Genomic DNA, 26,811 nt, shown 5'->3' with positions numbered 1-26,811 from the left:
GTGAAGTTCTCTCCTCTGAATTTAAGTTGAGAAAACACTTAACTTGCATTTTTGTTGTTGTTTTAAGGGAAAATTCATTAGCATAAAGAAAGAGCCATTATAATTGCTTACTCTCACTGATGAGTTCCCAAGGTGGGATGTGTTCCCAAAATACAACAGGTTTGCCCTTTATAAAAGTAACATAGTTGACTGATTTTGTTGCCCTAATTAGAACTCACATCTTGGTCAATTTTCAATTTCATAAAAAAAAAAAAACTCAGGTTTCTTAAAAATGAATTAGGCAAAGGGAAGTAGATAACTGATCACACTATTCTAGGGGGAAAAAGTCTTCACAATAGATGGTAGACTATTTGGGTGTGAACAAAATAGGGCAACTTACATAATTATGATGAAACAGACACGCATATGTCTTTCAAAAACTAAGGCAAGACTGTATATGATCTTAATATTACAGAAAAAATTTTCATGCTTAGGGTATTAAATAACTTTATTATTTTGTAATACATATAATGTTATAAATGCATTATAAAATACATGTAGTGTTATATGTATTATGTAGTTTAGAGTGGAATGTCTAGGATAATCTAAAAAGTGAAAGCTGTGGCAAGTGACCTAAATATATTGCGGTCATTATTTTCTTTACTTTTTAATGAAATATATACATTCAGAAAAATGCACAAATCATAGTGTAGAGCTCAGTGAAATTTCCTAAAGTGAACACATTTATGTGACTACTACCCAGTCTTTTTTTTTTTTTTTTTTACTACCCAGTCTTATGCACTATGGATAGACATAGTGCACTACATATACGTATAGATTACTCATCAATTGTAAATACCAAGAGTATTTATCTGTATACATGTTTTTAATAAGTCTGGGGTTGAGATTTGCTTATGGGAGGATTTAATTCAACTTCTGGGGAATGTTCGCTTCTAGAACAAATTACCGATTGTTTTTGTTCTCACCTTTTTGTATATTTTAGACACCTTACCACAAGGTTTCAGAGATTTCACAGTGATTCTTTTTCAACACAGGAGTAGTGAGCTTTCCTGGAGTTTAGGTGGTGGAGAGCAAGGCCTGTCCTTTGCTGATCCATCTTTTTCAGATTTACTGTTCAACATACCTGAGGACCCTAACTTTTTTTTTTTTTTTTTTACTGTTTGTTAAAAGGAAGATAATTTTTCAAACGAGGAAAGCCCCACAGCCCACAGAGAGCTTCAAGTGCTGCAGCACTGCCAACAGAACGTGAGGAAGAAATCAACTTTAAAGAACACATTTTGTTAAATTAAGTACCGTGACTAAGTGCTTTAATTCCTTTTCTTGGAGCCCTAAAGGATCATTTGACATTGAACCTTTTAAGTTGAGCGGGAGTCGCCTGAACTCTCTACTACCCTGGGTGGTGGTGGGGGGGGGGGGGGTGCCGCGGGCCCGCTGGGCCTCTCCCCTGCGCACCACTCAGACCCCTGCCCCCATCCCCGGCCTCCCCTCCCCTCCCCTCCCCTCGCCCTCGCCCTCCCCCTCCCTCCTCCCCCGTGACCCTTGACCCCAGCTAATCTGCATAGAGGAATGACAGGCATCCGCCGGGCGGGATCCGCCTCGCCGGCCGCGGCCGGCCGGGCTGGGAGACCCGCGCCGCGGAGAAGGTGAGGGAACCGGGCGGGCCGCTCGGCGCAGCCCGGGAAATGAGCGCCTGGAAACCTGCCTGCGCGCGGACCGATGCCCGAAGGACCAGCGGAGCCGCGTGATCGCCAGACCTGGCCCCGAGGCCCGGGCCATGGGCCAGACCTCGGTGTCCACGCTGTCCCCGCAGCCCAGCAGCGGTGAGTCCGGGGCGCACGGGGCGCCCCCGCCGCGCGGGCGCCGGGCTTGCTCGGGGCCGCCGGGCTTGCTCGGGGCCGCCGGGCCTGCGGCCGCGGGGCTGCGGCGGGCTCGCGGGGCGCGGGGGGCCCGGCCCGACCCGAGCCGCCGGGCCCGGGACAAAGCCGAGAGGTCGCGCCGCCCCGGACTCTGCGCCGGAGCAGCGGGGCGCGCCCGGGACCCCGCCGGCTTTACCTTAAAGGCACAGGCTCCATTTTCCCGCGCGAGGTGCCTCGCCCCGGGTGTTTTCTGTGGATTTTCTCCGAGCCTGAAAGTTACGGGAAACGCCGTGTGCGTCTTGCGGGGCCTCGGAGACGCGGAAACTTGGCGGGATAAACGTGCCAACAGGTTTTTCTGTGTTTACGCTTTTGGCCTCCGGACAGGCTAGAGCTGAATTCTTTGAGGCTTGTCAGCTGATTTACGGTTTGTTTTCGGAGTGGAAGTGCTGATGGCTCCCTCTGAGCCCGGCCGAAGCCTGAATACTCAGTAACTGACTTTTGTAGGGCTTGATCGTTTCGAAGGGGAATTTAGGCTGCGCGCGGGCGCTCCCGGGCTGCGGGGGGCGTCCCCCGCCCGCGCCGGCCTCCGGGGCTGAAATTCGCGTCGTGGAATCGTGCGTGACGTGTCTGAGTTGCAGCCTCCGTCTTAAAAGTTTGTGTTTTTTTTTTTTCCCCATTTTCTTTAAGAAAGGGGAAGGAAGGTACGCCTGGCATTTCTCCAGCGGGGGAGGGATAAACAACTTTTTGGTGGCGTTCCTTGTGATTGGGTGATGAAACGAATCTAAAAGGCCCTATTTTGCTATTTTTCCATCAACCTTTAAAAAAAGCAAACACACACACACACACACCCCCAAACCTCAAAGGGGCCATTTACGTTATTCCTTGAGATGTCTGATGCACTTTTTAAAAATTGTGTAAACATTAGCAGGATCTTGCTGAAAGGAAGTGACAGGGCACAGATGAAGGTTTTTTTACTGATTTTTTTTTAAATCAGCTCCAGGATGTCTCCCGACCAGATAGGGATGTCTCCCTTCTATCATTCCAGCTTCCCCCCACATGGGTTTGTTTATGCTGCAGAGCTAGCTTCACACCCTAAAGAAATCATGCATAAGCTTTGCTGGGGCTTATGTTAATGCCCACAAAAGAAAAACCTATGAAGAGGAAAAATCAAAATCCCAAATAAGGTCACACCTTCCCTGCCTGTTAATGACAGGGTTGTACAGTGCCCCCAGAACATCAGAGACTTCATATTGATGGCTTTTGGGGATGGGATGGGGGGCGGGGGAAGATGACTTTAGTAGACTCTCTTGTGCAAGTGAAGCTTAGTTTCCTTTGTCTTAGTTTATTTATTTATTTTTTCCCTTTGTCTTAGTTTAAAGCAGAGTGACTTTTTTCGTTTTAAGGAAGAGTTAATATTTTAAATTTCTGCACTAGTAAAGCGTAGAGTTAAATCAGTACTTGAATACAACAGGTATAAAGTACTGCCCTGAACTTAGTTCTTTTGCTGCAAAATATTGTTAGGGTTAATATTAGAAAGGTGAATTTTTGCCTTTACGGAAAGCAAGGAATATTATCACATAGATGATCACTAAGAAGCGGAGCAGACTCTTCCCATATGACTGTCCTAGCCGTTACCCAGTACAGCAAAAAATACCCAGGTTGCTATAATTCCCAATAAAATGACTAATCATGTTGAGATATTGTGCAGCTGATTTATACAAAAGGTAACTTAAAAAGTTATGCTTAACCATAAAAGATATTTGATTTGGGCTTTTGTAAAATAATCATTATAGGCCGCAAGTTAACTTGCTTTTCACTCTCTTGATTTTAGGCTCTTTTGAACTTTTCAGCCTAGGGCTGTATCTATTTCTCCAGGTTTTAGGAATACTATTAATCATTATTTCTGAAAACATGCAGTTAGAGCCATGATTTCTGTTTTTTTTTTTTAAAACAATTGACATATGATTAACATACCATGAAATTCTGTTCACCGAAAATGTACAATTCGTTATTTGTTAGTGTATTCACAGTGTTGTACCACCATCAATCTCTTTTCCCAGCTTACTCAGCCCTAATGAACCACTAATCTACTTTCTGTCTCTGTAGATTTGCTTATTCTGAATGTTTTGTATGAGCGGAATTACCAAATGCCCTTTTGTGATTGACTTCTTTCACGTGGCGTAATCTTATCAAGGGTCATCCATGTATGAATACTTCATTTCTTTTCATTGCCAGCTAGCACTCCACTGTATGGATGTACCACATTTTACCTATGTTATGGTTCTGTGAATAGTGCTGCCGTGAGCTTCGTGTACAAGTTATTGGTGAACATATGTTTTCATTTCTCTTTGGCATATTTCTAGGGGTGGAATTGCTGGGTCACATGGTAACTGTATGTTTATGTTGTGTTTTAAGGAAGCGCCAAGTAGTTTTCCAAAGCAGCTATACCAGTTTACATTCTCTTCAGCAATGTATGAAGGTTCCAATTTCTCCATGTCCTTGCCAATACTTGTTATTTATCTTTGTGATTATAGCCATCCTGGTAAATGTGAAGTTGTATCTCATTGTGGTTTTGATTTGCATTTTCCTAATTACTAATGACATTAAACATCTTTTCCTGTACATGTTGGCCATCTGTATGTCTTCTTTGGAAAAATGTCAATTTGGATCCTTTGCCCAATTTTAACTGGATAATTTGACTTTCTGTTATTGGAATAAAAGAATTCTTTATGTACTAGAGATAAGTCATTACCAGATATGTGATTTACAAATACTTTCTCCCATTCTGGTTGTCTTTTCACTTTCTTGATATGGTTTGCAATTCAGAATTTTGAAATTTTGATTATTTCCTTTTTTTTTTCTTTGTATTTTTGGAGTTATGTATGAGAAACCATTGCCTAACCAATGTCAAGAAGGTTTACACCTGAGTTTTCTTCTAAGAGTTTTATAATTTTAGCTCTTACATTTAGGGCTATGATATATGTCAAGTTAATTTTTGTGTGTGGTGTGTTGTAGGGTTCCAATTTCATTCTTTTCCATGCGGATATCTAGTTGTCCTGCACCATTTTTTTGAAAAAGATTATTCTTTCCCTATTTATTTGTGTTGGCACCTTGTCAAAAATCAATTGACGGTATACGTAGTAAGGGCTTATTTCTGAACACTTCTGTCACGTTGATCTATATGTTTATTAATATGCCACATTGTATAGATTACTGTAGCTTTGTAGTAAGTCTTGAAACAGAAGAGTATGTCTTCTTTATTCTTTAAAAAATTTTTTTTTTGTTTTTTAAAGACTTTATTTTGAAGTAAACTCTACGCTGAACATGGGGCTCGAACTCACAACCCTGAGATCAAGAGTTGTGTACTCTACCAACTGAGCCAGCCAACTGCCCTGACTTTGTTCTTCTTTTGCCAGATTCTGTTTGCTATTCTAGTCCCCTTGGATTTTGAATGAATCAGTTGTCTTGTCAGTTTCTGCAAAAAAGCCAGCTGGAACTTTGGTAGGGATTGTGTTGAAAAACACTGTTCTCTTAACAATATGAAGTCTTAAAAACAATATGAAGTCTTTCAATCTGTAAACACTAATGCTTTTATATTTGTTTAGATCGTCTATGATTTCTTTCCACAGTATTTTGTAGTTTTCAATGTATAAGTATTGGTCTCTCTTTGTTAAATTTATCCATATATATTTTATTATTTTTGATGCTATAATAAATGAAATTATATTCTTATTTCATTTTCAGAATGTTACTTGCTGGCATTTGGATATACAAAAATAAACTTTTGTGTGTTGATCTTATACCCTGAAAACTTGTGGAATTCATTTTTTTTAGTCCCAATAGCTTTTCAGTGTATTCCTTAGGATTTCTACATACAAGATCTATATACAAAGTCAGGTGCAAATAGATATAATTTTACTTCTTGTTTTCCAGTCTGAATGTCTTTTATCTCTTTTCCTTGCCTAATTGCCTTCACCCATTATACACTATCATGCTGAATGGAAGTAGCAAGAGTGAACTTTTTTTAAAAAAATGTAACAGAACATTTAATTACATCAGTTTCCTATCAACACACTAGTCATTTAATGATGATTATGTTGACCATTTCCATTGGTGAGCAGGGGGCTCTTCTACTAAAAGCTCCCATGATTTCCACTGTATCATTTTTCTTGCCAGACTTCAGCCTGAAGAATCACCTCTTCTAGTTGGCCACCCCGAAGTTGGTCTTCTAATTTCTTAACATCTGGTTCTGCTTTAGCCATAGGCTTCTCATTTGTAATCTATTCTGTATACTTTCTCTATGCTGCATTTTTAGGAATTTGCTCAAGAACATTAAGAATCTTTGTGTACAGTATTCTTAGCCCCTTGTGTGACTCACATAACAGCCAGACCCACAAGGCTGGTGGTCTTCTTCAGCAAAGCTGCCATGACAGAGCCCAAGAGTGAATGTTCTTGGCTTCTCCCTGAGAAGGGGGAAAGCAATCCGTTTTTACCATTTACTGTCATATTAGCTGTGGGTTTTGCAGTGATGCTGTTTATCAAAAAGTTCCCTTCTGTTCCTAGTTTGTGAGCATCTTTATCATTCAAGAGTCAAAGGCTTTTTCCCCCTCTGTTGAGATACTCATATGGCTTTTTGTCCTTCATTCTATTAATATGGCATAGTACATTAATTGATTTTTAGATGTTAAACCAAGTTTGCATTCCTGGGATAAAGCTCATGTGGGTATGGTGTATAATTCTTTATAAGTGTTGCTGGATTTGGTTTGCCAGTATTAGATCCATTATTTCTAAGTGCAGGCTCAACAGATATGTCTCTAAATAGGGTGGCTTTGGTACCCTCTGGCCTCATACCATAGAAGCATTGAGACATCAGTATTCCCCTTGCCAACTACTACGAGGCATGGCAGATTGGACATAAATGTTTGTTGAGGGGTGTCTGGGGGGCTCAGCAGTTGGCTTAGGTCGTGATCCCAGAATCCTGGGATTGAGTCCTGCATCAAGCTCCCAGCGGGGAGCCTACCACTCCCTCTGGCATGTCTGCCTCTCTCTGTCTCTCTGTCTCTCATGAAAAAATAAAAAAATCTTTTTTTAAAAAAATTTGTTGAATATATCAATGAATCACCAAATATTCTCAATGAACAGCCTGATCACTTTAAGCCAATGACCATATGAATGAGAGTTATATTTGTTTTTTACCTCAAGAATTGTTACTCTGGCTTTGTTGTCTTAAGGGTGGTATCTAAGTCTAGTAACTATTTCTTCTGTCTTCTTCAGTACCAACCCCCCCCCCACCCCCGTGTCACACAGACCAACTTTTGGCAGCTTCGCCTCAGCCCTGGAGTTAAAAGAGCAGAGAAAGCCACTCTTTAATTTTTAGAAAATGAAGGAACAAGTGAATAAAGTATTCAGCATCACACCGAGGCCATGATAGAACGTCTGTCTATCCATGTTGTTGGGTTTTCATATTTTGGTCAGGGCCCAGGTCCTGCCTAGAATATTTATCCATTTCTATGTAAACCTGGTATAAGAAGAAATCATGAAAGCAAAAATATATGAGTTTATTTTCCTTTATGAAAATAACATGCACATGATCAGAAGTAAAACTTTAGAAGACAATTCAGGCTAAAAGTAAGTTTTTCTCCCTCCCAGAACCCCAGTCTCTTCCCAGTTATAACCCAGAATGAGCAACTTTTTTTGTTTTCATTTCAGAAAGTTTTCATTCAAGTATGTATCTTTATCAAAACACCAGCAAGACATTTTATATACTTATTGCTCTGGTGTTTAAGTTTTTTGTGTACTATAACTACAAATATCTGTATTGATATTTTTAATCCTATAAGCAGTTCTATAATATGTAGATATAATTTTTAGAATAACTCTATTCTTATATTTTATGTTTGTATTTTTAAAAAATATTTCATTTATTTATTTGAGAGAGAGAGCACAGCTGGGTGAGGGGCAGAGGGGGCAGCAGGCTACCTGCTGAGCAGGGAGCCTAGTGTGGGGCTCGATCCCAGGACTCCAGGATCATGACTGGAGTCGAAGGCAGATGCTTAACTGACTGAGCCACCCAGGCACCCCTATGTATGTATGTATGTATGTATGTATCTATCTATCTATCTATCTATCATCTATCATCTATCATCTATCTATCTATAGAAAGAAGCAGGAGGGCAGAGAGGGAGAGAGAGAGAAAATCTCAAGCAGACTCCCTACTGAGCACAGAGCCCCACACGGGGGTCAATCCCATGACCCTGAGATCATGACCTGGCACCCAGCTGCCCCACATTTGTATTTTTATATTATATCAGGGTTCTTTTGTGTGCATGCTATTTAACGAAAAATGCTGAAATGAACATCTTTACCTAAACATCTTGAACTACGCGGACCAGTAAAATCCTAGCAATAGAATTTTTAAGTCAAGAGATTTGTGTATTTTATTTTAATAGACTTTGCCAAATTACTCTCAAGGAGGCTGTATGTCAGTATATCTTCTCAGTATTTGAGAATTCCTTTTTCTGAACTCTCACCAACAATGCATGCATATCAAGATCTCTCTTAGACCATATAGTGCTTTGTGAGAAACTGAAGTGACTCCCTCCAGGTGAGGCAGCCCTGCAGGCACATGATTTAACAAGTGGAACATTAGCAGAAATTCAGTCCCAGTTCATTGCCTTGTCTAGATGCCCTTGTGCAGTGAGCACTCTGTACAACTAATACATGACCACAATGTTATGCATAATTAATTTGAAAAAACCCCTGTTAATGTTTATGAAAAAAGGGATATCCCACTTTGGTTATGAATGAAGTATAGTATTTGTATTTTTTTTTCTCTGAATTACTTGTAACAAATCTTACAGATTTTTGTGTTAAAGAGATTTGCCTTATACTTATGTATTGTAAACATTTTTGTGTTTTTCTTCTTAAATTTCTTTATTTTTTTCATGTAAAACTTTTTACATAGTTAAATTTATCAATTCTGTCTTACAAACTAGAGTTAAGAATCATCTGTTCCTTTGCTGTCTTTATCCTATTCGAATATTGGATCTCTGTAACTTGTTCTGACTTAACGTGAATGATTTAATGATACTAAGTTTTTAAACTTATGTATGGCAAAAAAAAAACCATCATTAGCAAATTGAAAAAGGAAATCATAAGGTTGTCAAAATATTTGCATCGTGTATGGAAACTGATTAATATCTTAATATTCTAAGACCTTTAAGAACCAGTAAGAAAAAATATCAATAAGAAAAAAAATAAAGGCTCAAATAGGAAAACAAGTAAAGAACATGAACAGGCATTTTTCAAAGTATCTGGTGGCTATAACTGTGAACTCGCTGTAAGTAAGTGCCTTGCTTAAATTAACTTTTTAATCCTTACAACATCCCTATAGGGTAATTACTATTAATATCCCCATTTTACAGATGGGGAAAACGAAAGCTGAAGAGTTAACTTGCCCACATTACTTAACCAAAGAGGAAACATAATTTGCCGATTGGTATATGAAATAGTTTCAGCAATTTAATGGGAAAAAAAAAGATGCCATTGATCACCTATGAATTGGGCAAGGATTTAAAAGAATGATTCTTAGATAATTGTCTTATGGTAGTTAAAATTGGCACAACCTATCAGAAGAGCATCTTGATGATACATATGTAAAACCTTAAAATGTGCATATACTCAGACCCAGCAGTTCCACTTTCAGAAGCATCTTGAAAAGGAAATAATTACTTGCTCATTGGGACAAGGTTTATTAAAAGCCAAAAAATGGAAATAGTAGTTGAACACCAAGAAAGTCTTAAAATTAATTGGGATACAGTCATATCATGGAATAAACCATTTAAAAATGATGTAAAATATGGGGCACCTGGGTGGCACAGTTGGTTAAGTGGCCAACGTGTGTGTGTGTGTGTGTGTGTGTGTGTGTTTTAAGATTTATTTATTAAAGACAGAGAGAAAAAGAACATATGCGAGGAGTGGGGGTTCAGGGGGAAGATAGGCAGAGGGAGAGAGAGTCCCAAGCAGGCTCCTCATTGAGTACAGGGCTCTATCCCAGGATCCTGAGATCCCAACCTCGGCTGAAACCAAGAGTACAACATTCAACCAACTATACACTCAGGCGCCCCTTAAGCAGCTGATTCTTGATTTCATTTCAGGTCATGATCTCAGGGTCCTGGGATGGAGCCTGTGTGGGCTCTGCATTTAGTTGGGAGTCTGCTTGAGGATTCTCTCTCCCTCTGCCCCACCCCCTGCTCCCGTGCATGTATTCTCTCTCAAATAAATAAATCTTGTAAAGAAATGTTGTAAAAAAGAATTTTGAAAAGTGATTTTTACAAGAAATAACAACAATATTAAAAGGCAGGTATAAAATAAAGATTCTGTTTTTAAATATGTGCATGAAGAGAAATCTATATGGAGGGAGGAAAAGAGAGAATGGATTTTCGTTTATGAAGAGGTAGTGTGACAGTCCCAGCTTTCCTCTGCTTTGGACATGATCATAGCCAGGGCTTCCACATCCTGTGTCCACCTGGACCTCCACTGGAATTAAAGCCATTTGCTGACCTGTACATATATTATTAGCTTTTCTCTAGCTGTCATTGGACTCGGTTTTAAGTTCATTGGCTGTTTTTCATGCACTTTTTTTTCTTGTGAATTCCATGATGAATACAAAAATATAGGTCCTACTATAGCCATCTTCTTTTTGGGTTTAGTTTTTTTCTTAGTCTGTTTGATCATAATGCAAATGTCACTCACTTGGAGAGAAAGAAAATGAGGGAACATTTGAACTTCATTTACTTCTCTTTGATCTATAGCTCATCAGGTCTTGTGGATGAGTAATATCCCAGATATATTTTTTAAAGATTTTGTTTATATATTTGAGAGAGAGAGAGATAGAGAGAGAGCATGCACAAGCAGGGAGAGGCAGAGGGACAGAAGGGCTGAGGGAGAGGGAGAAGCAGACTCCCCACTGAGCAGGGAGTCCAATGAGGGGCTCAGTCCTAGGACCCTGAGATCATGACCTGAGCTGAAGGCAGATGCTTAACCAGCTGAACCACCCAGGCACCTCTATCACAGATATTTTTAGCTTACATGTATTTTATCTTCAGAAATCTGAGAGGACGGTGTCCATCGAAAGATGAATGGATAAAGAAGCTGTGGTATATGTATGCAATGGAATATTACTCAGCCATTATAAACGACAAATACCCACCATTTGCTTCAGCGTGAATAGAACTGGAGGGTATGATGCTTAGTGAAGTAAGTCAATCAGAGAAGGACAAACATTATATAGTCTCATTCATTTGGGGACTATAAAAAATAGTGAAAGGGATTAAAGGGGAAAGGAGAGAAAATACGTGGGAAATAACAGAGAGGATGACAAAACATGAGAGACTCCTAACTCTGGGAAACAAACAAGGGCTACTGGGAAGGGAGGTGGGCAGGGGTATGGGGTGACTGGGTGACGGGCACTGAGGGGGGCACTGGACAGGATGAGCACTAGGTGTTATATGTTGGCAAATCGAACTCCAATAAAAAAATAAAAAACATAACAAAAAAAGAAAAAGAAATCCAAGAGGATAACAATCAGTGGGGGAGTGACACTTCACCTTTTGCCTACTTGATGTAGTAGGGAGGGAGACAAGGACTCTGGGTTGTTGATCCTCTAATTAAGCCTCCTTAATTTGAATAGAGAATGCCAACGTTTTCTTGTCTTGAGGGACTTCAGTGTAATGAGGCTAACTGCCTATTCTTGCGAGTCTCTTTTCCTGGGAGTAAAGATACATATTTAGTGAGGACTCAACTTCTGTAAAAGTGTTCTTAAGGTAGAAATAGTCTTAAGAAAATAAACACTCCTGATCCACCCTCTATTCCACTGGGGAAAGAAACAAAAGCAAAGGTGGGGAACCCAAAGCAAAAACAACGGTTTTTGTTCTCCAGAAGGGAATAAAAGTAATGTTACTTTTAAAAGTTTGGTCTGTTATTTATATTTGCTTACTACTCCTTTGTTTATTTTTGTTTCAAGGGTCTAGATGTTTTTATTCATATAAACCTGGCAAGTATAACACTAAGGGAATTTGGGTTGATGAAGGAAGGAGTGGAGTGGTCTGCTTAAGAAGAACCTGCTAACCTGTGTTGATATGTTCTGGGTGGATATATTCCTGCACATGAGCTTGGTTTGTGAAGCGATTTTAAGAGGAAAAAGAGTGGCACCTTCATCCAGTTGAAGTAATTACACGGAAGGTTCTGTGCTGGGCCGTGAGGGGATATTCAAAGGGAAATCATACACTGCCTACAAGGGTCTGTGCCTACAAGGTTCACCCACATGGTGGAGATGGGCAGAAAGGAAGGTGGAAGGAAAGGGACCCTGGAGAGCTGTGGGGACAAGTCAGGAAGGCCAAAAGTGTAGGAAGTGGGGGGACAAGAATTCTGGCTCTGGAAGGCAAGAAGGACAAAGGTGGTAGGAGCCACTGAAGGTTTTTTTTATCAAATGAGAAATGATTAGAGCTTTGCCCCCGGGGGATGAATCAGCCAGCCACGGGCGGCATTGATTTCCTGGGAGAGACCCGAAGGCAGGACCAGGAGGTTGGCTGTGATAACCCAACAGGCAGATGTGCATGCCTGACCCCGGGTTGAGGGAGAGGCTGGAGAAATGCAAGTGGGGTGATGCTCATGTCTGCATCTGTAACTCCGCCCTCACCTTGTGCTTCCAGGCTCAGATATGCAACTGTGTGTAGGGCTGGTCTGCTTGGGTCTCTCATGGGCATCTTGCAGGTAAAATGTATGAACAGAAGGCTTGAGTTGACCATCCACACCCCTTCTTCCTTCAACTTTCTACATGTCACCAAATGATCCCGCCAGCCACTCATCCTCGCCAGAAGTCGAGGAGTCCTTGAGTTTCCCCTTCCCGTTCACACCAAACCATCCACGAGTCCTGCACGTTTTCCCTTCAAAATGTATCTCCAGGCCCCTCGCTTCTATCATTACTGCCACCATCCAAGCCCTGACCACTCATGGTGTGGACAGTTGTAGTGACTCTGGGCTGATCTCCTGCTTCTGTTCTCAGACTTCTGCAATTCATGTTCTGCGCAACAGCAAAGTCATGCTTTAAAACCTAAATCATGTGTCTTCCCATTGCATTTAGAATGAAATCTAGATTTTGGACTCTGGCTTCAAGGCCACACATGATCCTCTATGATCCTCGGTCCCTGCCCCTCCCCCATCCAGCACACCCCTTTGTCCTACAGCTTTACTCTTGGTTTCAATCATCCGGCAAACATGTCTCATTCTTAACCTGTCACCTTGGCAGTTGCCGCTCTCTCTATGTGGGACATAAGGGATGCTCTTCCACTAGCTCTTTACAAAGTTGACTCCTTGTCTCCACTCTAGCATGATCAGCTTCATAAACACCTTCACCGTCCATCCCTCTTCAGAGGAGCCTGTCCACCCACCCCTCAGTCTAAGTTCTTCAGCTCCTTCATTGCACAGATTTCTCAGATTATCCTGTTTGTCATCGTCTCCCTTCACTAGAAGCTAAACTCTGGGAGCTAAGGGATCTTATCTTGTTCCTCAGTCTGCTTTCTTATTCTGAGATCTATGCCTGACACAGCTGTTTGTTGAATAACTGAACAGCTTGGTCTGGCCAGATTGGATATTAATAGAGTGCGAGGAACTGAGTGGAAAGTTAAGTAGTGTCCAAGAAGTGTACAGTTGTTTAAACTAATTCTTTAGTATTTACCTCCAGTCTCTAAGTAGCATGCTTACATTGCTAATTATTGATTGTTCATCTTGACACATTTTTCCTGACCTCACAGTATGGAAATTGAAGATGCAGTTTTGTTTTTCATATCTACTCTGACCCTGTCTCTCCCCACACCCTTACTGCCCCATCATGTATTTCCTGCCCTCCCAGGTTCTCCTCTTCCCAGCATTCTTATATTATTGTACTTTTGATTAGTATTCTGTATAACTACGTAAAAGCTGATGATAGCTAAGCCTTGTGGTAAACCATGATTACTTTTTCTTTCCTGCATGGCTTCTGCTTTCCTTACTGGTGTTTTTGTTTGCTTGCGAAGGTCTTGCATACTCATCTCCAAATCTTTCCCCCAATCATGTAAATCCCTTCTCAGTATTTCAGACACTTTTTTTATTCTGTCAAGTTCACCCTTAAGAAGTGAATCCAAATTGGACTGGATTTCCTCTAAGCTTGCTGCCCGGCTCTTGCCCTGGATCTCTCTTCATATCATCCTGGGGAGTCCTTCCACTTCCCTCTTGTAGTGGATCTCCAGATTGCCAGATCAGTGTCTTATGTTTTCTGGGTCTATTTCCTTATTTGGACAGAGCACACAGGTAGCTTCTTGAGAAAAGCTCATGTGGAGCTTAGTTTTTTTGAGACCTACTATAAGAAAGCATCTTTATTCTGGCTCTCTACTTGGCTGATAGCTTGGCTGGATCATAAGGTAGCAAAGCAAACTTGCTGTGATATGTAAAAATACCCACTTATAATTAATCACAATTAATATTTTTATGTAGAAGATTTTCTCATTAGCAAAAAGCTTTTAATTAATTCCAAAAGACTTTTTCAAGTGATTGTCACATGAGAACTCAACTTTGACCTACTCTTGTTGTTACAGTCTAAAAAAATATTTTATGAAAGTTTAATGTTTTAAAGATGAATGGACTAACTTTAAAACCTGTGTACTGTGATAATAATGGTATTTTACAGACTTGCCTGATGGTGAGAATCACCTAGTATGGCTGGGGAAAAATACTACTGGGCAGCAGCCAAATCCATCTTTTGGAGAGGGATCTCCAAATCTGTATTTTCAGCAAATATTCCAGAAGTTTCTTAACATGAGGAACATCCCCTGGAGATAAGCAGTGTTTAAGAAGTGGCTTCAGATGAAAATTTCTCATTAACAGTGTGTATCTTCTCTTGAAGTGAGGGAGAATTTATAAAATGTCTAGTTTAAAAACACTGATGGGGATCCCTGGGTGGCTCAGTGGTTGAGCGCCTGCCTTTGGCGCAGGGCGCGATCCTGGAGTCCGGGATCGAGTCCCACGTCGGGCTCCCGGTGCATGGAGCCTGCTTCTCCCTCTGCCTGTGTCTCTGCCTCTCTCTCTCTGTCTATGTCTACCGTAAATAAATAAATCTTTAAAAATAAATAAATAAATAAATAAATAAATAAATAAATAAATAAAAACACTGATGTTCTGTACCCAGTGTCTCAATAAATTTGGTCATTAATATGTCTTGTTCCTGAGCAAGTATTCTGATTGTCAAGTACAATTTTGGCAAAATCTCGTTGCCAGAAATGTTTTTGCTCTTACGTACATTTTGCTAATATTAAAAACTGCGAAACAATTCATTTCCCACAATAGGTTTGAAGTAAATGTAGTTACATTCGAAGGGAATGAAGTTATCTGCAGAATGGCAATTGCTGTTTAAGGAAAGGACACAGAATTTGGATTCTGTTGCCTTTTTAGGAAGACCCCCGTGAACTTCATCTGAGGTGGCTGCATGCTAATTACTTCTGGAGGTACCAAAGTGGCAGAGCATGGGGCTGGATGAAAACAGGTGTTTAATAACGCGTGGGAGGGACTGTTAAGAAAGATTTTAGTAAAATATATTTTCTAAAAAGGAGGCTGATCCCTTTTCTCTTTTAGAAATGTGGGCAGCAAATTCTGAAAACGTCACAAGGAAGCAATCATTTATTTGAAAATTCTTTTCATATGTTCCTCTTGGAAATATTTGGCTTTTTATTTTTGCCTCTGTTTGTACTTCAGGGGTCTTTCCTTTCAGTGATGTGCCTATTTTGCAGCACATTGCCCAGTGTGAAGTAAATTCTAGTCTTAATTGGGGTCTCTTAAAAGCTTTTTCTAAAGGGTTTCTCAGCCTCCCCGAGGAAAGGCCGTTGTTGTTTGTCTAAGGTGCTCTGAAGAGGGCCTGCTGGGTATCGCCTTGGACCTTCCTTCGAGAATAAAAATGTTTCTGACCACAGCTGGGTAGCCACAGGACTGAGAAGGGCAACCTGACAGAATGATTCAGGATTGCAGTTGCCGATTTCATCTATTTAAAGGGATTCTGTGTTTTTCAAAATTTCTTCTACATCTGTAAAGTTAATGTGTCCTGACTGGCCAGGCTGTCTGTGCAGGAGCCGGCTGAGGATGGAAACTTGGAATAAGCCAGAACGAGTTAACTGAGCTCGTGTTGAACGTTCCTGTGTGCCTAACAGAGCAGTGTTTCATTTTCCTAAAGTCTACTAAAACGGAATTATATACATATGTGTGCAACTAGTGTTCTGTCGCTTGGAAAGTACTTGGCTGCCAATTTTTTAAAGAAAACACGGAAAGAATAAAAATCTCAAACTGGAGATCTTAAAAACAATCTAGAACTGTACACTTTTAAAAAGACTGAATCCCCTTGAGTCATCAGACCATGGAATGTCAGAACACACGAATACCTCGTTTTTTAAATGATGGTGTTTTAATTTATAAAGCCATTATAAAGTGATCATAGCAGAAGACTTTAAACAACGTTTCTTTCCCCCTCTGTTAGGTGGGGTAGAGTAGAAATGAAGTTGGAAGCTGTGTGACATTTTCACTCTGTCTTGAATGTATGAATAAACAGCTTCATGGACAATTATAAAAGTCTGTATTAGTTTGTTAGGGCTGCCATAACAAATTACTACAGACTGGGTTGGCTCAAACAATAAAATTCAATTTCTTACAGTTCTGGAGTCTAAGAACTTAGTGCTTAGAACTTGGAAGTCCAAGATCAAGGTTGGGTTCTTCTGAGGCTGTCTCCTTGCCACTTTCTCCCTGTGCCCTCATATGGCCTATGAACGTACAGATCTATTCAATCTTTATTGTCTTACCAGCACACCAGTAATTGGATTATGGCCCACTCATATGACATCTTACCTTAAATACCTTTTTAAAGACCTTATATCCAAATATAGTCACATTCTGAGGTACTTGGGGTTAAGACTTCAACATACGAATTCGGGGGACAAAATCCAGCCATTAACAATGCCCTGAAGACAGGTTTACAAACTGAGATCCATTCACAATGGCCCATAGATACATTGGATCCATTGCCTTTTTTCTGGTTTCTTCAATTCCACTTTTTAACAGATTATAGCTTCTTCCCCACTCACCTGCAACAGTGCCACATATTCAGTAGATATGATTGAGGAACAGGAGGCACTCAAGGTGTTTTTAGCAATCAGAACCAATCAATGTCATTAGGCAGTGCCACTTAAGAGATGAGGTATGGCATGTAAAGAGTATATGTGGAGTAGAATGAAAAATAGTCTATGTGAACACCATTTCTGTCATATTTGTGTCAGAAATAATTACCTCATGATTGGGTAAATGCTGAGAAAAACAATGCTTATGAGGATGCTAATCCCTGTGTGGTTGGCAACTATGTAAGTACCACCTGACTAGTTTTATAATCTTCTTTGAGGTCCCCAAATGTGAGGCACACTATTTAGAGAAGTGCTTTATTCCCAAATGTCACTACATATATATTCGTTCTTTTCTGTGTTTGATTTTTTTCTTACTCCGTATGCTTTTATTATCTTAGATGTGTTTGATATGCAGCAGTGACATGTTTCTTCACAAAAAGCTGCTAAAATAAGAAATAGAATGAATAGGCATGCTAAAGAAAGGTAGTGTTAAAACACCTGTCAGAGTAAAGTCAGAACAAGAATGTTCTTGCCAGAAAATGCAGCAGCCCCATTGAGTCGGGTTGGTAATTCAAAGATGATTCATGTGTGACTAAACACATTTGTATTATGTCCCATGCACACTGCAAAATACCTAGCAGGCTTTTGGTAATGGCTTCCTATCTCTTGTTAAACTCTTCACTGGGAAGGACAGATTGGGTAGACTTGTCCATCTTGTGACAAGGCATGAAGATAGTGCTTCAGAAATACACCCACCTCTGTGAAGTTCAAATTCTTTAATATAAATGGAACAGGTCCTCAAGCCATTAAGCCCACAAGTAAGATGAGTGCATCAGAATTGAGCAATCCTAGATCTCCCTCGAGAGGGTTTAAAACTCCAGTCACCTAAAAGATTATTTAATTTTTTGGCATCTTTTGGACCAGGAATTCCCTGGAAGTAAGTCAGATCTTGGGATGGCTGAGATACAAGACATTCCTAAAAAGCTCCATGGAAAACCCAATTTTTTTGGACCCTGATCTGAATCCAAAGTAGAGTGGGAGTTCGGGGGTGTACAGGAATTTTCAGCCAAGCTCCACACCCATTAGTTGTGACCCTGTCACTTTAGTCTTTTGAGGCATTGAGCAGATTAAAATTGGCTAAACACTGACCCTAAGGACCATTAATGGTCACAGAACATTGGTGTTCTTCCAAGTGAGAACATTTCGCTTGGGTTTGACCCTGATATTTTGGATTCAGCATCCCAAGACTTAAAGATGAAGTTTTACTATGCACACTGGAAATAACTGATAAGGATTTAATTAATAAGTACTTATGGTTATTTTTATTGCTGGGTATCTAGTCCTGGGGGCAAAAAGAAAGAGCACAAGGTTCCTGTTCGATCTCAAAAAGGGAATGGCACAGAATAAACACATCCCCTTGGTAATAATTTCTTAGCCACTCCAGTAGATGATGATTTTCAGTAAGTATGAGTCCTTTAGGACTTAGGTATCTATGTTGAATTTAAATTAAATTAAATTAAATTTACAAGGCCATTAAATTTACTGGCCTTGACCGTAAAGAATCTGAAGTTAATAGAATCATGAAACGGAACTTCTTTTTCTCCTCATATTTTGACACTAGGCATATTTGGAAACAGGAGTAAAATGCAACTTCCTGTGTTTGGCTGCTATAGCGACACATCTTGTCTAGCTCAGGCTTTTCACAAAACTAAAAGCAACAACTGGTAGCTCAACAAGATGTAGACGGTTTGATAACTGAATTTTCAACATGGTTCAGTAAGAATTCACCAACTATGCAACAAGTCTTTTGAATAAAATAGGTTTTTTTTTTTTTTACTGTACTTTTTTATTTTTTTGCAAGTACAAGTGTAAAAATAAACTGCAACTTCCCAGCTGGTGGGAAATAGAGCCAAATTCAGTTCTAGCTGTTCTCTCCCATTCTTGTAGGTGATGTCAACCCTCTTGCTTGGTTACTTTCCTCAGGGCATTTCTGTTGTAGAATAATGGTCATTTTCCTTGAGTGCTCATTGGTCTCTGCTGCTCTCAGCAATTATCCTGAGACCAGTGGACAACACAGGTGGCTCTGTGCAGGAGTCTATTTTCAACAAGTTATTTTTGCTTTTCTGGAATCCTGCAGAAGACCAGGGAAATAGCTTTCAAAGAAATTTCACTGTCCCAGTTGATCTAGATCATAAATAACCTGCTTTCTAGAATTTATTCCCCTCAAAACCTTTTAATAGCCCCCTTTCCACTCGTGTAGGAGTAGGAAAAGAAGTAGTAGAAGGCATTGACGTTTCTTGAATATTGGTGATGCAGTATGACCCTTTACATATGTTATTTCTATTAACTCTAACAACAACCCAAATGGTAAATTGTATTATCCCATTCTATGAATAGAAAGAGACTCTGAAAAGTTGAATGACTTGCCCAAGATTACCAGCCAGGAAGTGGAGGAACAGATTATTAAATCCAAGTCTTTCTGGCCCCAAGGCTCGTGTTTTCTCTCAATGGAATTTACAACTCTGTGTTTTTATTTAAAATGACTTTCTTCCTTTCTCCCCCCCACTCCTTCTTTCCTTCCTTCATTGAGTCCTTCGTTCGTTCCTTCCTTCCCCCCTCTCTCTCAGCACATACTAATTGTCACCAGGGTGCCAAATAAGCTAAAGTATAAAACAAAACATTCTCTTACTTCTCAGGAAGCTTTAATATAGAGCACAGTAAAATCGATCATTTCTCCATTTGTGTTTGCTCCCTGTAAGATACTGGTATAACAGGAGATATTTGATTCTCAGCTGAAAGGTGAGATAAGAGAGGTGGTATTTTCTGTTTAGAGTGGAACAAGGACTTGCTGCTAGCTGCCAGTCTTAAAGAATGGTTCCTAGTCATTGAGCATGTTATATACTATATAGTCAGATATTTGCCACCACAACACTGGGCTGCTATATAGAGGGCCTTGTAGTCCTACCAGTTTCTACTGGATGTATTTAGTGAATCAAAAGTCTAAAGTGTCGATACAGAGCCAAACATTCACAATGTTAGATATGAAAGAATTTGATCTCAGTTTAAAAATATGATTGTATAGTACTCCATGTGGTTTTATGTTTTATTTAGATCAATCTCTCACACGTGAAGCTTAAAAACAATGGAAAAATAAAGGCAATTGGGATTTAGTTTCATTTTAGTCGGATAATTTGCCTTTCCAGTTTCTTGACTATGAAACTAAATTGCCTTTCTGAGTCCCCCAGTTAGGAGAAAGAAGATGAAGAAAGACTGAAGAAAAGTCTCAGTTGCCTAATACATTTAGAGAAGGAAGAGGGAAATGTTCATGGAGGGGTGGAGGGGTGGCTCCCAAAAATGTTAATTTTCACCACTCTTTGCTATGTAAAAATACAGACTTCTTAAAAGATTATTTCAAAAGTAAATTATGCCAGCTGTTTTCTTCTGTTGTTTGTCTTTGATGGATTGTCTTTCTAAAAGGGCACAATAAGCAGCACGTAAGTCTTTGTTCACCTGAAAAATTTGTCGCCAATGTCTGTACCATTCTTATGAGTGTTAATCATCCTTCCTGCTGGCTTTGCTATTTTCTCAATTTCAAACTCTAGTGTTGGTTATGTTATCTTTCAAAATATTTGGAGTTCTGCAGGAAGGCACCGTTGAAAACAATTTCCTCTATGTGAAAAATCTAGAGACCTGCTAAAATAAATCCTAGCCTAGTGAGGGTAGGCCTTGTATGTTCATTATTGCCAAACATTTGTCCATGATTTAGTTATCCATTTTGTAAATATTTATTAAGTACTTTCTGTGGCCTGGGTACAGACAGGGTGGGGGCGCCCCCCCCCCCCCCCGAATAAAACCCTTTTGGTGCCTGTCTTCCTCATGGGACTCCTAATCTAGTAGGGAGCACCATTACTTTTTTCTTCATATGCTTACTCCTTAAAGAGGCAGTCTTTTTTTTTTTTCCTACTTGCTTAATAACAATGACAATTATTTTTATGGGTTCTGGAAAAGTTGATGAATTACAACTAGCTACTTTTGAAGCTTCCATCATTGTAATACATAGTCAACATTCCTTTAGGCGAGTATAGAAAATCTTAATAAAAAAATTATATCAGAAAAGAATTTTGGAATAAGCTGTTTGGCTTGATGGTGCCCTAATTGGATTCAGAGGCTTTCCTTGTGGTGTTATACCCAAGTCCTGCTGGTACAACTCGTTCTCTGGAATGCTTGCTTGACACACATGTCGTTTTAAAAGAAAGAAACCAAAATAGAACATCTTGTAAGTGGAATATCCTTAGTGACTATATTGGAGAAAAAAATTAAAATCAACCTTAAAGGCATCATTAGAGTAAAATTATTTTTTAAAAAAACAACTAATGGAATTCTGTTCCCTCCCCACCCCCATGCCTTTCTACCTCTCTCTCTCTCTCTCTCTCTCTCTCTCTTTCTCTCTCTTTCTCTCTCTCTCTCTCTCCCCCTTTCTTTGTCTCTAGAGAATTAGGTGTACAAACTAAGGAATGTTAATCCTTTGCTTTTCAGTGACTTTTAAATGGTTTCCTGCCTAATTTGGACAGGGTATGTCTACCTTTTAAGCAATGTTATGAAACCAGACTAAATTGTGATAGCTTTGCCCTGAATTTTAACACAGATCTTGAATAGTGTGTCATGCCATGCCTGTCACAAGAGCTAATGCTCAACTGCCAGTGTGATCCCCTCTAGTCACTTACCTTCCCTGTGCTCTCAAGGTGTGCCATGTTTCTGTATTGGAATAATGGTTACTTGAATAGTGTCAGGCCTCTCATAGGCTGTAAGCTTCCTGAAGGCAGAGATCCAGTCCATTTTTGCTCACCATTACAGCCTCCGTGCATTGCCTTGTCTATAATAGTTGCTCAATACATTAATTATTGAATGAATGATACCGGTTCACAGTACGCAGATTTCTCTACAGCTTCATCTTTTTGTGGACCCCCCTTCCTCCTTGTCTTATTTTGTCTGGAACCCACCTCTCCTTGGCAGTGCTTCCCTGGTAACTCTGTTATGGAGTTTCTGCTATGCCCAGCCCCTCGCCATTGACATTTGATCCCCCCCCCCCCGCCCCCCCCCGCCCTCCGACTGCCATGCCTGCTTGCTTTGCTTCCCATAGTGTGTGTATTCTCACTTGAAGTACATACCATCCTGCTGTGTTCCCTTTCACAACTCTGGTGCTATCATCCCCTGACTTCCTGCTCACTTCCTCACCTCACATTCATCAAATGAGGTCAGCCTCTCCTTCTCCACTCAGAGTCTCACTGTTATCCTGGGAGAAGTCCATCCCCATGTGTCTAGTCAGTCCTCTCTCCTTTCAGGCTCTCCTCTCAGTCCATAAACATGCCCAAGTATCCCCCACACTTTGTGACTTTAAAATAAATAAAGTTTTTCTTGTACCTGATGATTCTCAGTATAAGAGAAGTCCAAGGTTCTTTCTTATGTACGGCCTACTGCCTTCTAAATGTAATCATTTTCTAAGAGTTTACCTCTGGCCCTCAACTGCTGCTTTTGTTTGGAAGACTCCCCCAGATAGCTTCAACATTAACTTCCTGTTAGTGTGCCAATAATGTATTTCTGACTGTCTGCTGGACATCTTCCCCTGAATGTTCTGCCAATACCTAAAGTTCATGGTGCCTGAACATAAGCCATAGGTCTTTCTCCAAGTTCTGTCTTGACATTCCACCGCACCTCAGAGAGGTTCAAGCCATAGAATTCTTCATGATTTCTCTAGACAGTTCCCCATCTCCTCACTGTTTCTCAGTGTCCCTTGGATCCATTCATCATTTCTAATTCATTTTCACTACTGTCCAAGTTCAAATGCCTGGTTATTGCAGTCACCTCTTGACTGAACTATGAGGATATAAATCTGGGGACCCTGGGGAATTCTTTATGACATATATTCTCCTCCCAACATCCTGCCTAACACTGTATAAGCCTGTAGGTTTCATTTCTGCCTTGGGTAAATAGTCCAGAATTCTGCACACGGCCACCATTCTCTTCACAGATATCAGACTTGACGTGACTGCCAGGGTACTAGTGGACTATAGAGGTAGCACGATAGATATAGATTCTCAAGACTCTTATTTTTTTTTAAAGATTTTATTTATTTATTAATGAGAGACACAGAGAGAAAGGCAGAGACATAGGCAGAGGGAGCAGCAGGTTCCCTGCAGGGAGCCTGATGCGTGACTCAGTCCCAGGACCCCAGGATCATGACCTGAGCCAAAGGCAGATGCTCAACCACTGAGCCACCCAGGTGCCCCTCAAGGCTCTTATTTATCCATCAGCTTTTTGACCTAAAGATATTAGTCCAAATGTAATGTGTTATTTTATTAATACTTCTGTTACATTCATCCACAATGGGAATTTTCTCATAATTGTATATGTAATTTAGCAGGATTTAGCCACTTACTTAAAAATTTCATTTGACTTTATTTACAACTTATATATAATATCTGCCAGTTTCTCCCTTAAAGTTTCTTTCCTGTGCCCATGCTCAGCAAACAAGTGTTTGTTATTCTAACAAAGAGGATATAAAATTCTCTCAGTTGGTAGTTTGCCTGCTGGAGATGTGTGGACCTCTTCTTCCTTTTTACAAACACCATACAACCGCAACACACCATGACCAACTCCCCATACCAGACTTGGGGAATTATGGGAGATGGTTAGTAAGGGAAGGAAGGTAGAAAATTGGATGCTTCCTTTCTTATTTTTCACTTCTGTAGCAAAGTTCTTGATATTTCCAAATAGAGCCATCAAAGCTGTTCATAGAACCCTTTGCTTATTGTGATCACAGTGGTATTCAAAACTTAAAATGCTTTTATGTAACAACAAAATTAATTTTCCATTTGCAAAGCAATCCTTTTTTCTACTCAATCAGAATTTCTTTAAACCCAAAATACAAGTGATATTATTTAATCTGTTAAATATCCTGTAGCAAGTCTAGGGGATGTTGTGCATGTCAGAGCATCAGGATGTCATACAGCTGCACAAACATACTCATTCTGCAGGCCTATCGGCCACAAGTTTAAACTCTGAAATTCTTTGTCAGTGCTTGCAGACAGATGGAAGTCTTTAGTAGCTTTTCCCTTTGGGGGTTTAAAAATAATGGCTGCTTCCATTAGAAAAACAAGTTAAAAAACTGGTGATATCAAATTCCTAAAATTAATACTATGGTAAATAAGGATTATGTGCAATCAAAGGACTGTAGTTAATATAAGCAAAGAACACACTCTGCCTGCAACTAGCATGAACTAAATTATGAAGACACTGGGCAGCATTGTTTTAGAGAGGAAAACAGTACCTGCTGTAATTCTTTGGATTAGTCCAAGGAAGAGGTTGGAGGTAAACTGAGTTATTATTCATTAGGGTTTGTGTCTCACCTTCTCTTAAAATAGAGCTCTATTCCTACCTATATCCCTCTGACCCATTTGTACAAAGGACATCCTGAAGGCTAACTATTGACTTTAAATCTCACTTACCAGCTTTGTGACCTTGGGCAAATTACTTGATTCTCTCTGGACTTCACCTTCCTCATTTATCAAGTGGGAATGCTGACAGCACCTACTTTACCTAGCTGTGTTGACAATTAATGAGGCAACTTTCATAAAGCACTTAGAAGAGGTCTTCATGTGGCCTATAAGATTGATATATTCAGCACAAATCAGTATGAGAATCAGAATTTTTAAATTTGGAGCAGAGCCTAGGGATCATGTAACCTAGTCTCCTAATTTCAGCAATGAAATATTGGGATCCTTGCTGAAGGTCACAAGGCTGGTTGAAACGCAGAGTCGGGCATTGGACTAAGCTCTCTTCTTGGCTTACAGTTAACCATTCCAATTAGATGGTTAAAACCCAGAACAGTAACTGAGATTTATTGCCTGTCCTGATTGTGCAATATCTTCTTTGCTTTTGGCTCTACAAAGAGTCGCAGTGCTCTTTCAGAGCTACCAGGAGGTGCTACTGGTTCACCAAGAGTTTAACTGTCATATTCCAATTAGGACAGACTCCTGGAGTGGGGGGAAAAAAGCCTGGATCAGGAATCACATGACCTAGATTATGTCTCTGCCATTAGTTAATGACTTGGGAAGCCACATAGTCTTCTTGGGTCTCAGTTTCTCCACATATAGGTTTTTAATATATATAGGAAACTGTAGAACTCCTGTGTTAAACACAGTTATTGTTCCCATCGTGGATAATATTGTACTCCATGTTTCTGTGAATTGTGTGGCTCAGAACTGCTGCCTGCTCTAAGATGCAGGGTGAGAATGAACAAAAAGTTGTCATTATTTATGGAAAATAAACTGCTTCTCCACCTTTAGTCTTGCATAGGTGAACTTCCAATTTAGCACAGTTTCAGGCCAATGTCAAAAGATAATAGAAAGATAGATTAGCTTTTCCAGAAATCTAGTAAGGGAAAGAAGCTGTTATTTGCATTTTTTAGATAAATAATTAGTAATAACGTCCTTTTTAAATAGAAGAACTTGCATAAAGCTTATCATTGTCAAGTACTCTATCATCTGAAGTCTTGCTAAGACAGCATATTTCCGTTTTGTAACTAGGTAGCTTTGCTTTGGAATGCTCGTGTGTTTAGATGACTCTTACGGACATAAGGCTCAGTGAAAAAGGACAGACATAAAGTCGTATGCTGTATAATTCCACAAAATTGAAGTTCAAGAATAGGTAACATAAATCAGTGGTAATAGGGTTTGAAACAGAAGTCATTTAGGGAAATGGATGGGAGAGAGTGAGTATTGACTGGGAAGAAGCACAAGAAGCTCTCTGGGTCTGGAAATGATTCTAGACTTTGATCCAGATGGTGATTGCATGTATAAGATCATTTACTGTCTCTATGTATACCCAAAAATAATTTTGAAAAAGCTCCATAGTATCAATTTGAATGACTGATCTTATCCCAGGTCCCTTTAGATAACTTTATAGCTTCTTTCAAGTGACAGAGGACTGGAAATTGGCAGATATGAAGTCAAGTTATGAGAGTAATCTTCCTCCAGGGGAGACTAAAATATCATTTTACTTTATGATAGCAACGTTTTTCACATTCTGTACTTTTTCTTCAAATTTAATTTCTTGTTTACATTCTTTTTTACTCTTACTGGATTTTAAAAGATGATGGCTACATAATTTTTAAAAATATATTTTTAGCTATTATTACCTTAATGTTGATTATTCTTTGGAGAGTCAGCTGATGAAAAGCAGTTTTTTTTTCCTGCATCAACCAAGATCTTTTCTAACTCTAAAACGGTATTAGTCTCAGATTTTTATTTTTTATTTTTTTAAAGATTTTTATTTATTCATTCATAGAGACAGAGACAGAGAGAGAGAGAGAGAGAGAGAGAGGCAGAGACACAGGCAGAGGGAGAGGCAGGCTCCATGCAGGGGGCCCGATGTGGGACTCAATCCTGAGTCTCCAGGATCGCACCCTGGGCTGAAGGCGGCGCTAAACCGCTGAGCCACCGGGCTGCCCTGGCTTTCATTTTTTCCCATAAATCTGTATCATGTGTCTATTTTGAGCACAGCAGAATGGCAATGAGAATGTTTTTCTTGGCTTTACTTTAAAAGGTCAGCCATCCTTGATTTGATCACTTTCAGGCCATTCTTTCCTTGATTTCCATCAAAAAGTCTACTCATCTATTCAGTTCCCTGCCAAATCTCTCATTCCCAGTGAAACAGCCCCCAGTCACCTGAGTCCCCGTTGACTGCTCCCCTCCATGGACTTCCAT

The 26,811-nt window shown here is 39.9% G+C and overlaps 1 protein-coding gene and 1 pseudogene across 10 annotated transcripts in view; one reads left to right on the top strand and one right to left on the bottom strand.

Moving 5' to 3' along the window:
* Window positions 1-26,811, top strand: part of PHACTR2 (phosphatase and actin regulator 2) — a 261,570-nt gene that overhangs the window by 131,322 nt on the left and 103,437 nt on the right. The window contains exon 1 of one of the 10 annotated variants that reach the window (XM_072719415.1): window positions 1,337-1,820. The exons of 7 other annotated variants lie outside the window; for them this stretch is intronic. In XM_072719415.1, coding sequence (XP_072575516.1) covers window positions 1,775-1,820 — 46 coding nt within the window. In that variant the 5' untranslated portion in view covers window positions 1,337-1,774. Of the gene's footprint in view, window positions 1-1,336; window positions 1,821-26,811 lie in introns of those variants that run through there. 2 more of the 10 variants (XM_072719431.1, XM_072719440.1) reach the window with 2 other exon arrangements.
* Window positions 5,949-6,284, bottom strand: LOC112919372 (NADH dehydrogenase [ubiquinone] 1 alpha subcomplex subunit 5-like; annotated as a pseudogene).

The sequence above is a fragment of the Vulpes vulpes genome, chromosome 1 (genome assembly GCF_048418805.1).
Source record: "Vulpes vulpes isolate BD-2025 chromosome 1, VulVul3, whole genome shotgun sequence".
NCBI lineage: Eukaryota > Metazoa > Chordata > Mammalia > Carnivora > Canidae > Vulpes > Vulpes vulpes.
Note: the sequence above shows the minus strand (reverse complement) of the source record. Positions and strands in the feature narration are given on the sequence as shown.